At 39.1% G+C, this 13581-nt stretch overlaps 1 protein-coding gene across 1 annotated transcript; it reads right to left on the bottom strand.

The window, feature by feature from the left end:
* Positions 1-6999: 6999 nt before the first annotated feature.
* RAG1 (recombination activating 1) lies at positions 7000-13581 on the bottom strand. Its single transcript, XM_052695468.1, has 2 exons — positions 13485-13581; positions 7000-10669 (listed from the first exon to the last, which is right to left on the bottom strand). The coding sequence occupies exon 2, from the start codon at positions 10641-10643 to the stop codon at positions 7515-7517; it is 3129 nt and encodes a 1042-aa protein (XP_052551428.1). The 5' UTR covers positions 10644-10669; positions 13485-13581; the 3' UTR covers positions 7000-7514.

The following is a 13581-nucleotide window of genomic DNA, read 5'->3' as shown; positions in this document are numbered from 1 at the left end:
GCTCATTGAGCCAGTGTTGCATCATGAGGGTGAAAACAAATGCAGCTAGCTGCTCAAAGCATGGAGGCAAGATTGGATTCAGATTGAAAAGGACATTGTCGAGGTTGAATAGCCCAAGAGTTTACTAACTTGTTGTGGAGTCTTTTATTGGCTATCTGTAAAGCCTCATCATTTTTTACTTGATTTTTTTATTTTTATTACTGTTCCAAACATCTTTTCAAAAAATCAATACCATCCATTCAGCATTCGTGAGGCAACACTAATAGCTCAGTATTCACAGTCCAGTTCTTGTGCTGGAGCCCTGAATAAAAAGGAAAAGCAGCAGGAGCAGTTGTCAGCCATCTGATCAGTATGTGCAGACCCTGAGCAGCCACCCCTTTCAAAAGCAGCCATGTGTTCCCATCAGCACAAATGTGTATGCACAATACTCCCCTTGACACCTTCACGAGTCAACAGTAGAGGATAGTAAAGGGTAACAAGACAAAATTTCCATTTCCAACCACTTATATTCTGATGGAGGTTGTAGTGTGGGTAGAATTTGTAAATGGGAAGTCGATCATCCTGGGACTTGTTTCATCCATTTTTACGTTAGTGTAAATCCATAGATTTAAATGGTAGTTTCCTCTTTCCTCAAAATATACTCAGAATAATAAGGCTGTATATTTTTCAAAGGAATAAATAAGAGCTAGAGCCCTTTAAACTGCTGAAATTCAATAGACAATATCCTCTTTTGTAGTTTAGTTATAGATATTACTCAGCCAAATTGTCATTAAAATATACATTCAGCACGTTACAAGTTTCATTTACATCAACAACAAAAAATCTCCACATTAAAATTAAAGAACATCATCACGACACACACAGGAGGACAATATATGCACACAACAGAAATTCACCCCTCATCCCTTCACCACTGTACAGGACTTCTCACAATTACGTCAGACCCTGGCAATAGCTGGTTTGCTTTTTGCCTGTTACCCCGTTGTTATCAATATCTTAAATTCTTGAGGAGCCACACTGGGCAACAAATCTGTTTGGTCTATGAGTTTTTTAAATGTATGTGTCACTTCATAAGGAGGGAGAAATAGTCAAACTATGTCCCAGCCTTCAGTGAAGGGTAGTAGAACAAGCATTAAATCACATTTCAGAGTTACTGCTGGAAGAGTAAATCATAGGTAAAGTAAAATATAAAATTCCTAAGGACTCGGTCATAAAGAAGTGCATGACCACTGACCTGTAAAGGAAGATACTTCAAGTAGCATTCAAGGTTGCAGAAAATATTTAATTATTTGATAATTCTGATGAAGCTTTTGAGGCATGTACTTGTTAGAGCATTGATTGTCTTTAAAACCAGATAATCAATACCTTTCTTTCTCATGCCGGGTATAATTAGAGGATAAAATTAAGCAGATTTGAGTGCAGAAGTAAATCCCTATTGTGTCAACATCCAACTGACCTGTGTGTTTTGTAACCACAACAAGCAGCATCAGGGTTCCCAGTCACATTTTATTGTTGCTGTTGTTATCATCAGCTTTTAAGATAACAGTATATGGTTTTACTGCTTGTGGAAGGTACTTAAATGCTGAAGTACCTAATTAATCTACAGGAAAGGCAAAGCACAAACTTTAGTGGTAGCACTAAAACATGTGTCATAGTTCAAAGTGACTCATTGCACTAAAAGACCATTGAAAAGAGTGGAAATAATGCTACTGGGAATTCAAAGCAAAAGGAGAGGACTGTGTTCAGATTGAAAAGGAATCTGTAAAGTTATTTACTACCAGATTTACTGCAGTGCAAACAGAAGGATTTGCTTAATTGTAAGGATTGGCAACTCTAGCTCCCTCCATATGTGATTCCTACCCTCTCCCATTTCAAGCAAAACTAACTTCTCAGAATAGCTTGAGAAAACTCCTGTATTGTGGCTGTATTTGGGCTTTGGAAATTGTCCCTCATTAACATAAATGCAGGATAAACATTGTAAAAATCTTCTGATTTCTCAAAACATGCATTGGCCACTACGATGTATGCATTGTGATTTCTCTTGTTCAGAATGCCCATCTTCAGAGGAAAAGCTGGGCACTGAAAATACAGCAGTTTCATCTTTTGACTCCTCTGCTGGTGTTGCGAGAAAAACTGCTAATTAAATCCTTTCTAAAGTGTCTTTTGGGACTGTGGGCAATATTAAGCTTGATGAAGAAGGTAGAAAATCTCCCATACTAAGGAGTTGGAGCTGATCATTTCTCTGAAAATTATGCTATATTCAGTCACCTGAAACAGCAGTCTGAAGAACAGTGGTAGTAGACCTCATTATTCTTCATCTGATTCTGATTCTAGTGAGAATATATGGAAAATAAATTTCAGTCAATTATTATGGCCAGTAGGGAGAGGGAGGTGATTGTCCCCCTCTGGTCCGCCCTTGTAAGTCCACATCTGGAGCACTGCGTCCAGGCCTGGGGCCCCCAATACAGGAGGGATGCAGCTCTGTTGGAGTGGGTCCAAAGGAGGGCCAAAAAGAAGATGAAGGCTGGAGCACCTCTCCTGTGAAGAAAGGCGAGGGAGCTGGGCTTGTTTAGCCTGGAGAAGAGAAGGATATGGGGAGATCTCATGCTGCCTTCCTGTACTTGAAGGGAGCTTACAAGCAGGATGGGAACTAAATATTTACATGGTCTGATAATGACAGGACAAGGGGGAATGGTTTTAAACTACAACAGGGTATATTTAGGTTAGATGTTAGGAAGAATTTTTTTACTCAGAGGGTGATGAGACATTGGAACAGGTTTTCCAGAGAGATTGTGGGTGCCTCATCCGTGGATGCATTCAAGACCAGGTTGGATGGTGCCCTGAGCAGCCTAATCTAATGGCTGGCAATCCTGCCTGTGGCAGGGGGGTTAGAGCTAGATGATCTTTAAAGTCTCCTCAAAACTAAGCCATTTAGTGATTCTATTATTATTACTTTAGGAATAAAGGAATGAAATCATCCCAGTTTACCAGGAAGTTGTCTGCGGGGATTGGTTTTATGTTTTATTCTGTTTGTTGTTGTTGTTTTAATGACTTTCATTTTTTCCATCCAGAAATTTTTATTCGTGGTCAGCTGAGAGAATTAAGTTGGTTATATAAAATCTATAAATTAGGTATCTAATTACCTGATTGCAGCAGGAAATCAAGTAGCTAATAATGTAAATGCTCAATTTGCTCAGCGTTAATTCCATCCATACCAGTTGGTTTAAGTAAGTTACTTGACCCAGACAGATCAATGGAAGGAAAGAAAGACTTTTCTATCTGAAGGAAAACTAAAAATCATGAACTTAAAGATAGATCCAATCTAGCCTTTGCAGCTGCAAAATCTATGATAAGACAAGATTTGATGCAAAGGATGCACAGAAATCAGTAAAGAGGTTTAGTGCAGTAACAAGGACATAATAGACACGGCTGATTTTTAACCAATACTGGGGTAGTGTTTGTAAATGAGGCCAAAGTTATCTACAGACTAAATGAAACTGGTTTTACTTTCCTGTCAAACAGCTGCCTTTGGGGAAAGGTGCAGAAAGGGCTGTGGAGATGCATGGAGCAATCTTCATTTTTGTTAACCTGGTGACCTCAGAACAGGGCTGGAATCCCAGCTGAAGTCTCTGAGTATTAGAACAGTCCAAATAAAAAAATATGCACAGTATAGATGAAAAGTGAGACTGTTATCACAACCTTATGAGCACAGGCAAAATAGTATAAAGAAATACAAATTCAGAAACTTAAATACTTGTAAGACCTTTATTTTAAACAAGTGTTACAAACAAAGAAATAAAGAAACTGTGATACAATAAGAAAAAGTAAAATGATGAAGCTGTGCTGTGAGACAGCACGCAGAATTCAGTGCAGTGAGAAACTGGGATACTGTAAATATCTGAAGTTTGTGTCTGAACTGAGTAAAAGTCAATGCTGCTTTGCTTAGAGTCAATAGAATTATTCCTGTGAGGACAAAACATGTGAGACCACAGTCAAGACTCCTCTTATATTCACATCATTTCATAACAAGGCAATTCGTAGTCTGAAGCCCTTGAATAAAACTAACAAAACAAGATACATAATGTCATTGTATACAGAATACAGTCAATAAACTTTCAAAAAAGGAAAAGCATTCACCTTGAAGTAATTACTGACAGATTTTTACACAGTATTAGCGTAGAAAATCTGAAGGTTTGAGAGAGTACCATGAATAAAAGCGTCTCCACTTTTCTAAAGCCTCTTCAAAACCAAAAAGCTTAACAATGGGCTGAGTAAACAAATGATGCACCTGTCTGCAGTCAAAATGTGTTTTCTCTCAGATGCATGCAGCATTGTTGTTTTATTCCTATTTACAAAGCCCCACTTGCAGGTACCTACCCTTTCAGTTCTGTTTGTTTTAATGAGTTCAAAACTCTCAAAGAGTCTTTTGATTTACACAGAATGTCAACAACAGGGAAAAAAAGATTAAAGTAGATCCAAGCCTAAAGAAAAGGATAAAGAAAATATTAACTATCACCTGTGTCAATTGTTCTGCCCATAGCTGGTGGGATGTGAAATGTGTTTTGATGGCTCCATAGTCTTTCACAAAGGAACACTTCCTTATCCTCCTGCCTGCCTGTGTCCCAGCCCATGCACTGTTCAGCGTGATAAGTTCATGAGTTCACAGTGAGAAATCAGACATATATGGGTGAAATGTACCCAACTCTTTTGAATGGAGCGGGACAAATCGCTTGCTCTTATCTAAGCAGCGTGTTAATTTGGAATTTGAAAATGTCAGTGAAGTCACTGAGATTATGTGTGCAAAATGACCCAAGTCTGGCTGGTCTCCAGTGGTGCGAATGCAGTGTGAGAAACAGGTTGAGATTACTTCTGAGAGAAATTCACTCTTGTGCAAAAGCAACATATACCACTTAAATGAGGTGAAAATCACCATGAGCTCAGTCAGGACTATTAAGCTATGCCTTAGGCTATCCAAGCAGAGGAAGAATGAAAACTAAGGTAATACAATTGCCCTAAATAGGTATACAACTGAACAAAAAAGTGTGCAACTATTTGCATAATGAAATATAGTGTACCAAAAATACAAAGCGTGCCTGCATTTACTGCTAAAGGATATTCTTTGCCATACTGCTGGTACTTATACTCCATGGGAAACAGTTGTACTTGTCTGCATTTATTAGTAAAAAATGATACTTATGTAAACCTGGCATTTATGCTCGATGGGAAGTACTTGTTTTATTCAAAGAACTGAAAGAAATAATTTAATGTAGAAATGAGCACTCAGTAAGTGCAGGTGTACATGGTAAACCATACAAAAGACTGCTGTTCTTATGACTGCTTAGAAAAATGAAGTGCTGTAAGCAGACAACATTATTTCTAGCCTCAAATTTTGACACAGTGTTAAACTATATTTAAAGAAACTCTATTAAAACTAAATACTAAGTTACAAACTACCTTAAAATCAGATTTAAAATAATCAAATCAAAAGAAAGGCATTATCAGAATATGATTAATTTTTATACTTGCTACTAACACTTAACTCTATTTCTTCATAATTCATAAATAGTAAATACCAGACCCTCAAAGATCTAGTAAGTAACAAGAGCAAGATATTACTAACAGAAACCTCAGACCAGTAGTCCTTCAAGTTTGTTGCTCCCTTACACTCACAAACCAACTCCTGCCACATAAAAATAAAAACACAAAGTGTGGGTTTTTTAGATCTGTGCTTTTGATTCTTTGTGCATTTAATCTTGTTTCTGAAGTATTTCTTCAGACACAATTGTGCCTTAGCTACAGGTGCTAATGTGAAAGGCTGGGTGACTTAGGGATATCTCAGCTATTTCTGAGTATATTTCTTGCCTATGTCACTGAATAAAATCCACATAATTTTAACATTATTTTTTTTAGATGTAAGCTACCACTAAATGCTTACATTATGTATGCATGCATGCATTCAGTGGTTGAGTCACACACTTGAATTTAAGCTTGTGTTTGAACACTGCAGAACGAAGGTCTAGACTTGTTCATCTGCACTGGTGATATGTCCAGAAATAATTTAGTTTCCAAATCTCATGGTTTGCACACATTAACTTTTAAATCCTTTTATCCATTTTAACCAACGTTATCCACAAGAACTACTGGTGCAATCTCATCTGATCTAAGCAGCTTTCAGTCATATAGCAATAACACTTCAGAAAGGCAAATACTACCAACATAATGGTGCTCCCGAAGGTTTAAAATACGAGGAATGCTAACTAAATATTGTTGTAATAATGTAAAATTCACTATGCAGTAATTTCAAGGCAGCTAATAGTTCTTTTCACTATGCCTTTATGCAAACTATCCTTCAGGTTAATAAACATCATTCTTCCCATTTTACATATCTAGAAAATGAAGTAAGTGACATTTCCTAGATGAGAAAAAGCTCAGTACTGGATAGAGTTAGAGCATATCAGAAATGGTAACGGAACTATTTAATAGAGAAGACCAGAACACTGACATGTACCTGATAAAGTTAACATCCATCTCCTGAAAAATGGGTCTGCTATGACTTTTTGTCACCTGGTGAAATTGTGAGCATGCATTCAAAGACAATTTAATGGTGACTTCAGTAAGGCCAGGAATTTACCCAGTAAGATTAAATTGGTACAAGTATGCCACATAATGAAATCACCATCAAAATCTAAAATTTGTATGAAGCAACAAGCTGCACAGCAGAGCTTAAATGTGCTTTGTATGGTGAGAGCACAGGACACTGTAATGCTGATTTAGGTGCACAAGCACAGGTTTGCATTTTAGAGTAAATGTGCTACAATAAAAATATCTTTAAAAAATTATAGCTACCCTTCTTTTATCTTCATATAGTAAATCAGCATGATATTACTGATACCACCACCTGCTCCTAAGCAGAGCTACAACCTAAACATTAAATGTTTTAAATGTTTGAGATCAAAGTTTGTATCTTTAGTCAGTATATTGTGTAAAAATACCCAAACTTTGTTCATCCCAAAACAATTACCTAACTATATCACTGGCGAATCTTGACTTATAAAAGCCGAAAAGCCATCAATAAAATAATCAAACCCTCTTGAAAAGTAAATAGCAAAATAGCTCATAAAATGCAAACAGAACAAATAGCCATTCTCAATTTTTCAACAAGTGTCATAACTTTCCAGTATTATATTCATTCCAAAATACTGTTCTATATAAAACCTTGTTTACTCTGTCTTTCTCACTTATAAACAACACTCTGAGACCAAAATAAATTCATGGCCCTTCTTTGCAATTTGTTTCTACTTCCCTCTCACATAACAACTGGTAAATGTACCACTGCATTGCTTCTGTTCAAAGCTTCCAACAGACATGGCATTTCATTAAATTCCATTCAGCACCTTTAAAAGGGAGTATAAAAATGAAAGCTTCAATTTTCCCTGTACCTCTAGAGGCCTGAAAAGGAAGCTGTCTCCACTCAGAAGGAGTATCACAAACCCAACACCAAATGTATTTTACATTTAGAGTTCCACTGAATCACTGCTTTCCAAAGAGATCTCCGGTGGCAAAGAATCACCTAACCCATCATCTGGATCAATCACGAAGCCCTGACTTCTTAACGTTTTATGAGCATTCATGAACTTCTGGAGGTACTTAGAAGTATATAGCCAGTGATGCTTTAAGACATCCTCCATTTCATAGAATTTGGACTGCCTGGCATTCATTTTTCGGAACCTCCTAAATAGTTTGTTTCCAGACTCATTTCCTTCACTTGCCCAAGCACCAATGGACCCATCTCTTTCAATGATTTCAGGTACATGAGCAAGGGTTTTGTGAAAATAATTGGTAATCTTGCCCTCATATCTGTATTTGAACTTTGTAGACAGGAGCTCAGCAAAACGCTGTGAATTGTAGCTGTACTGGCACAGCAATTCTGGACACTCTTTGGCAGGGCACGAAGATCGCCATACTGGTTTCATTTTCAGATAAAGGTCCATTAGTTCTTTTAGGGCTTCATGCCTTTCCTCACACTTTATTAATTCACATACTGCCTCTACTGTTTCTTTGGACATGAGCTTCCTAGCAAAGTTCCCACTCATCCTCATCATAGGTTTTAATTTCATCTTCTTCCTGAGATGTTTGTCAAGAGTCAACTGCCACCTCTTCCTTTCCTCTTTAGATGCATCAGGATTCTTGTAGACTTCACCAATCTCCATCTGGAAAATTCTGTAAAATTCTGTTGCGTTGCCAATGTCACAGTGCAACGCATCAATGGAGGGAACAGTCTCTATAAAAGGTTTGGCTGAAACACCCTTCACTCTGTCACGGAGCTCATCAACAGATTCGTGATATGGGTTGGACCTCCATATTTCATATCGCTCCAGATTTTCAGCGTGGCTCCTGGTGATGGAGTGGAAGACCAAATTCTGAGAGGCCTCTAGGCGGGTTGCATCACAGAGGGTACAGATATAAGTGGAACCTGAGGCCTCCAGCCCTTCCACTTCCCTTACAAGTTTCTCATCATAGCCTGTACCTCGAAAGATGAATTTGAATGTTCTCAGGATGCCTCCCATTTCAAGAAGCAGTTCACTGTTCTTCATAGCCTCTCTTTCTGCTATGAGAGGGCTCAGGATCGCTGTCAGAGTTTCATGGTCTGATTCATCAGCCAGCATAAGGCACAAGGGTTTGCAACACAACTCTGAATTGGGCTTTACTTCTTCAAAGATCCTTATCTTTTCATTCCCATGGTCTATAGCAATGTTCATGACTGTAAATGAAAAGCGTACAGCCTTCTCTGGGACAGCAGGACCACTTCCATGCTTCTCGCTGACATCTCCCATTCCGTCACAGCACTCTTTTACTACCACAGTGAAGGGACCATTCAGATAGTCATCCAGATTTTTTGCCTTCATGCCCTCCAAGATTTCTTCCTCCATGTCCTTTAAAGCAGAAACCAAGGCTGTATCATATCGAAATCTCTTTGCAATTGTGTCTATTGGGTAGTCATCAATCGAGAGGGGTAGTCCTGATAGTCCATCTATAATTCCCACTTCTGTGTTAGTGGATACATTTTTCAATGGAGGCTTCCATTCAAAAGGATGATAACCTGGTAAGAGGGCTTTCTCGGCAGTGCGAAGAGCATGCAGTGGCTGGAAAATCTGCCTCCCAGTGACAGCTTTTACAGTTCGGTACATTTTGTGATATTGGCTACAGCTGAGAAATGTGTTGATTCGGATTGCCAGGCAAACAGCAGGATGAAGTCCAGATCCTTTGCCTTGCATTATAGCCTCCAATTCATCTGCTTGCTTGTGCTCATTTTTTGCTCTTAAAGCTAGCAGGAACAAAGTCATGCATACAGCCTTTATATCACCACCTTCTTCTTTCTCAGCAAAAGCCTTCACTTGACGTTTCAGTTCTCTCAGACGATGTTTTTGAGCTCTCCTGGTCAAAGACAGAAGATGCTGCCTTGGTCGACCACCTTTATTTATGGGGTTATAGAGCTCTTTATCTTTCATCTCCTTGTGGTTAGAGAAGTGTTGGCCATATTTTCCATGCAAGATCTCTTCATCACATTCTGGTACAGGGCATCTTATGCTCAGGCTATCAAGGATGTTCAGGAAGGATTTCACTGGGGTTACCAGATCAGTAGGGAAACAAGGATACCAGCAGGAGGGGCAATAGCTGCCCATAACTTTGATGCAGCTGAGAATACAAGCTCTGCAAAACAAGTGTCTACATGTTGTTTCCACTGGGTCTGCCAAAATATGCTCACAGATCTGGCAAGAGATGGATTTAATGAAATCTGCTGGATAATCAACTGCAAGAAGTTTGGTGCTGAGATGTCTGTTCTTGCAGTTGGTAATCTCTTTCATTACCTTTTTGTTATTTATCAGCACTTGATTCTTTATGCCTCTGTTAACTCGAGCATGTTCTGCAATGATTTTCACACGTTTGCCATGTATTACATTGGATGGTTGGCTTTTTCTCTTGACTCCCCGGCTGGGAGTGTGGCACACTTCACAGTTTGTAGAGTGGGGCTGCCACTCCATCGTGCTGTTCCTAGGAAAATAAACTTCACATGGAGTATTACTGAATTTCCTGTGGATAATACTCCAGCAGTTGTGACAAAACCGAGTGGGATGGATAGTGTCAACATCCCCTCTCACATCAATCTTGAAAACTTTTGCAATAAGATCTGGCCAAGAGGTTGCTTTTTTCTCTTTCTTTCTCAGAAGCCACAGAGTTTCATCATCTACTGGTCCATGTACTGGATGAGTTCTCTTGTAGCAATCAGTTTTAAATGAAGCTCCACAGATGCGGCAAAGTTGCTTCAGGTTGTTCTGGTGAATTGTGTTGTCTTGTATTTTCATGTCATTGACATCTTTCTCAAGTGCTTGCATGTTGCCCATGAAGTCCACCTGTGTCAGAATTAACTTTTCTCCTCTTGGAACTTCTTCATCTTTAGGCAGCACGATGTTTTTGTCCGTAGAAGCTACCTCTTGTTCTTGATCCTTGTTTATGCATTGGCTTTTATCAGAAGGTGCTTTTTGAAATGGTCTCACTTTAAACAGCTTGAATTTCCATTCAGAAAATTTTGCATATGGATGCTGAATCTCTTCAGGTAGATCCATTTGTGATGTTATCGACATCTCCAGTGTGGCAGAAACCAGATCACCTGAGAAGGAAGCTGTATGTTAGCTTATGTTCCAAAATGAGAAATAGTGCCAATGCCTGAGCATATGCTTTAAACACAATAACTCTATTAACTTTAACTGAGAAATGCGTTTTAAGTTCCTTTGCCCAGGACGCTTATAAACTGAGAGATCCAAATGTGGCTGTCCACGCAGTACCTCAGATAAATACTTGGTTATGCTTTGACTTTGATCATGCGGCATCCATAGTCAATTGTACCATCAGTGCATATTGCATACACCTGTTAGTCATCAGGTCCTAATTTCCCAATTTGCCTCCTTCTTCTTATAACTAACTTCACAGTCTACAATAAACAGACGAGTAATGTTCTGAAAGTGTGGTAAGTTCTTCATATGAAACTGAACAAGATTGGTGGCTTCAAGACATAATTTTTTCTGCCTCATGCTATGTTACTTCAATCACTTGAGACTACTGCTGTCACACCACTTGTTAGTCCTTGATTCTCACCTGAAGTGTCTAATGAATGCCTTTGCCTTCCTACACAGGCAGAGCAGCATATGCTATTCAATCCCTATGCAGACTTTATTCAGACCTCAATTTTGTAAGGTACTTTAGTATACGGACGCTGAATGTGAGTGGTTTCATTAAAGCTGTAGGAGTGTATCCTCTGTTGTTGCAAGGTGCAATGGTTCCCTGGACTCTAAAGGAGATATGGCAATTTATACTCACTGCGTATTTGCTCTAGAGAGAATATTTATACATTTCAAGTTAGTCATCTGTTTAAGTGCCCTGCTGAGAACTCTGTTTGTAAGGATTGCTGGTACTGGAAAGCTGAAAATGTCTGTTCAAATTTGACCCCAATTGTAGCTTTCATAGAGATGCAACCAAAAGTAATATCAATGTGATTGCCATGGGAATATGATATTGTATGAAAATAAATAGAAGACTCACCTCAAACACTGAAACTTTGTGCTACTGCATCAGACTTAGAAAACAAAATCATGTAGAAACAAATACAAAAGTGACTAACCTATTTTTCCTTATCTGACAATGAGAAGTGCAGAAAATGAACAAACAGCATAGAGAAGATTAAACTGTATTTCACTTGTTTTACTTAAATTTTGTTTTACTGAACCGATTCATATGAATTTAAAAAAAAAAAAAAAAGAGGAAGAAAAACTGTACATTAAGATCATACACATCAAACTAGAAATTATATGGGTATGGCTTTGATTTCTCTGATTGATTATATTTGCACCTAGCAATTCACTAACCTTGGTGGAAATCTCAGTTCTGTGTTTATGTGGAAAGTGTCCTTCATAAGAGATATATCCATGCCATGATCTGGTGATGCTCAATGAGTTTCTGAGATTGTTTTATTGATAACCTTTCAATGAAGCAACATTACTGTACTAATTTTGAGAGTCCATTGGGAAAGGACTCCATGCTTTGATAAAGTTATAGACCCAGAATGACAAATCAGTCTGCTCAATTTTCCTTAAGAGCAGTGTTTAACTTCGAAATTGTTCATTAGGCCTTGGCAACCAAAGCTAACATTTGTTTTCTTCCCACTTTCTCTTCATTTCATCCTACTGAGAACAACCTGCCCGTACCTCTGTCCCCATCTGCCTGCATTGTTCGGTCCAGCTGTCCATGCTGTTGAACATCGCGGGCTGCACTGCAGCCCCCTGCTGTCCACAGCCGAAACAGCCTGGTAACGCGCTTGCTTGTGCTCTGCTGCCTGTGGATCTGCGATCCACTGCTGTGCCCAGATGAATTCAGGTCATTACTACCGCCTACTTTCTTGGCTGCATCCTGCGGCAGAGGTAGTAAAACCTATCCACTGAGCGATAACCTGTTTGCCCCTGAATCATCTTGCATTCCCACAGATACATGCTCTATTACCTGCAGCACTGGCTACCCTATGCTGTCTGCAGATCCCTCTCTATGAAGGGAAATTTGTGTAATTTCACCATCTCCAACAGCAATTTCAGAATGTCTCAACCCATATGCAATGCCTATTCAGGGCAGTACCTAATTCATTGTAAAGAAATAGCCAGCACCAAGTACATTTAAAGTAAAATATTTAATACTTTCCCTCCTCGGCTATCCCTTAGACTAAGTGCCACCTTAGTGCCTTACTAATCCCCAAACCTGTGGCCATTCCTATTAATTACCAACTCAAATGAAGCTTTACCCTCATTAAAGAAAAGTGCAATGACCTTTTTGTTTTTTCCTCTCTCTCTTACACTGAACATTCCCTTGAAGAAATGAATGATAAAGAGCCCTCTTAGGTCACCTGACCTTAGCCTCCTTCAGGAGATAGTAGCAGCCAACAGGCTACTCATCAGACACTTTAAATGGCCTGGATGCCAGGCAGTGGAGTTTGAAGCAGCTCTGCTGGGAGACTTAGAAATATCCCCAGTGCCAGGAACATTTCATGCTAGATTTGCCTTTGGTCTGTTATTCTAGTTGTGGGTCACAGTGAACAATCCTCCTCACTGTTTATCCCACTCAGATTCTTACAGAGTGAACCCCAGCCGTGAACCCCAGCCACGGTTATTTAATCAACTCTGACAGCTGTATTCAGTATCACCTCTTTTTACCTTGAAAAGGGAAAAGAAATCCCTTTTCTTCCCAGCTCACAATATTTCATACACTTCTGAAGAAAAGCACAACTGTGGTACTGTTAGTCATGTCAAGGAAGACCTTGCTTTATGAACAGTCTCACTGCATATATAGAAAAAAATTGACTTGTGCATTAAAACAGGAAAATGAATCAACATTCAGTTGTCCTACAAGCATTTGAGTTGCTGCCATTAGTGCAGCCAGCCTACCTTTAGCTCCCTGTCAGTATGCAGAGCTGCTGTTATGTCTGCTCAGTTTGCTCCACATGTCAAGCTTGCTTGCTCTCCCGTGTGCTCTTGCTCTTTC

This window comes from Tympanuchus pallidicinctus, unplaced genomic scaffold, assembly GCF_026119805.1.
Source record: "Tympanuchus pallidicinctus isolate F22 unplaced genomic scaffold, pur_lepc_1.0 scaffold3, whole genome shotgun sequence".
NCBI lineage: Eukaryota > Metazoa > Chordata > Aves > Galliformes > Phasianidae > Tympanuchus > Tympanuchus pallidicinctus.
Note: the sequence above shows the minus strand (reverse complement) of the source record. Positions and strands in the feature narration are given on the sequence as shown.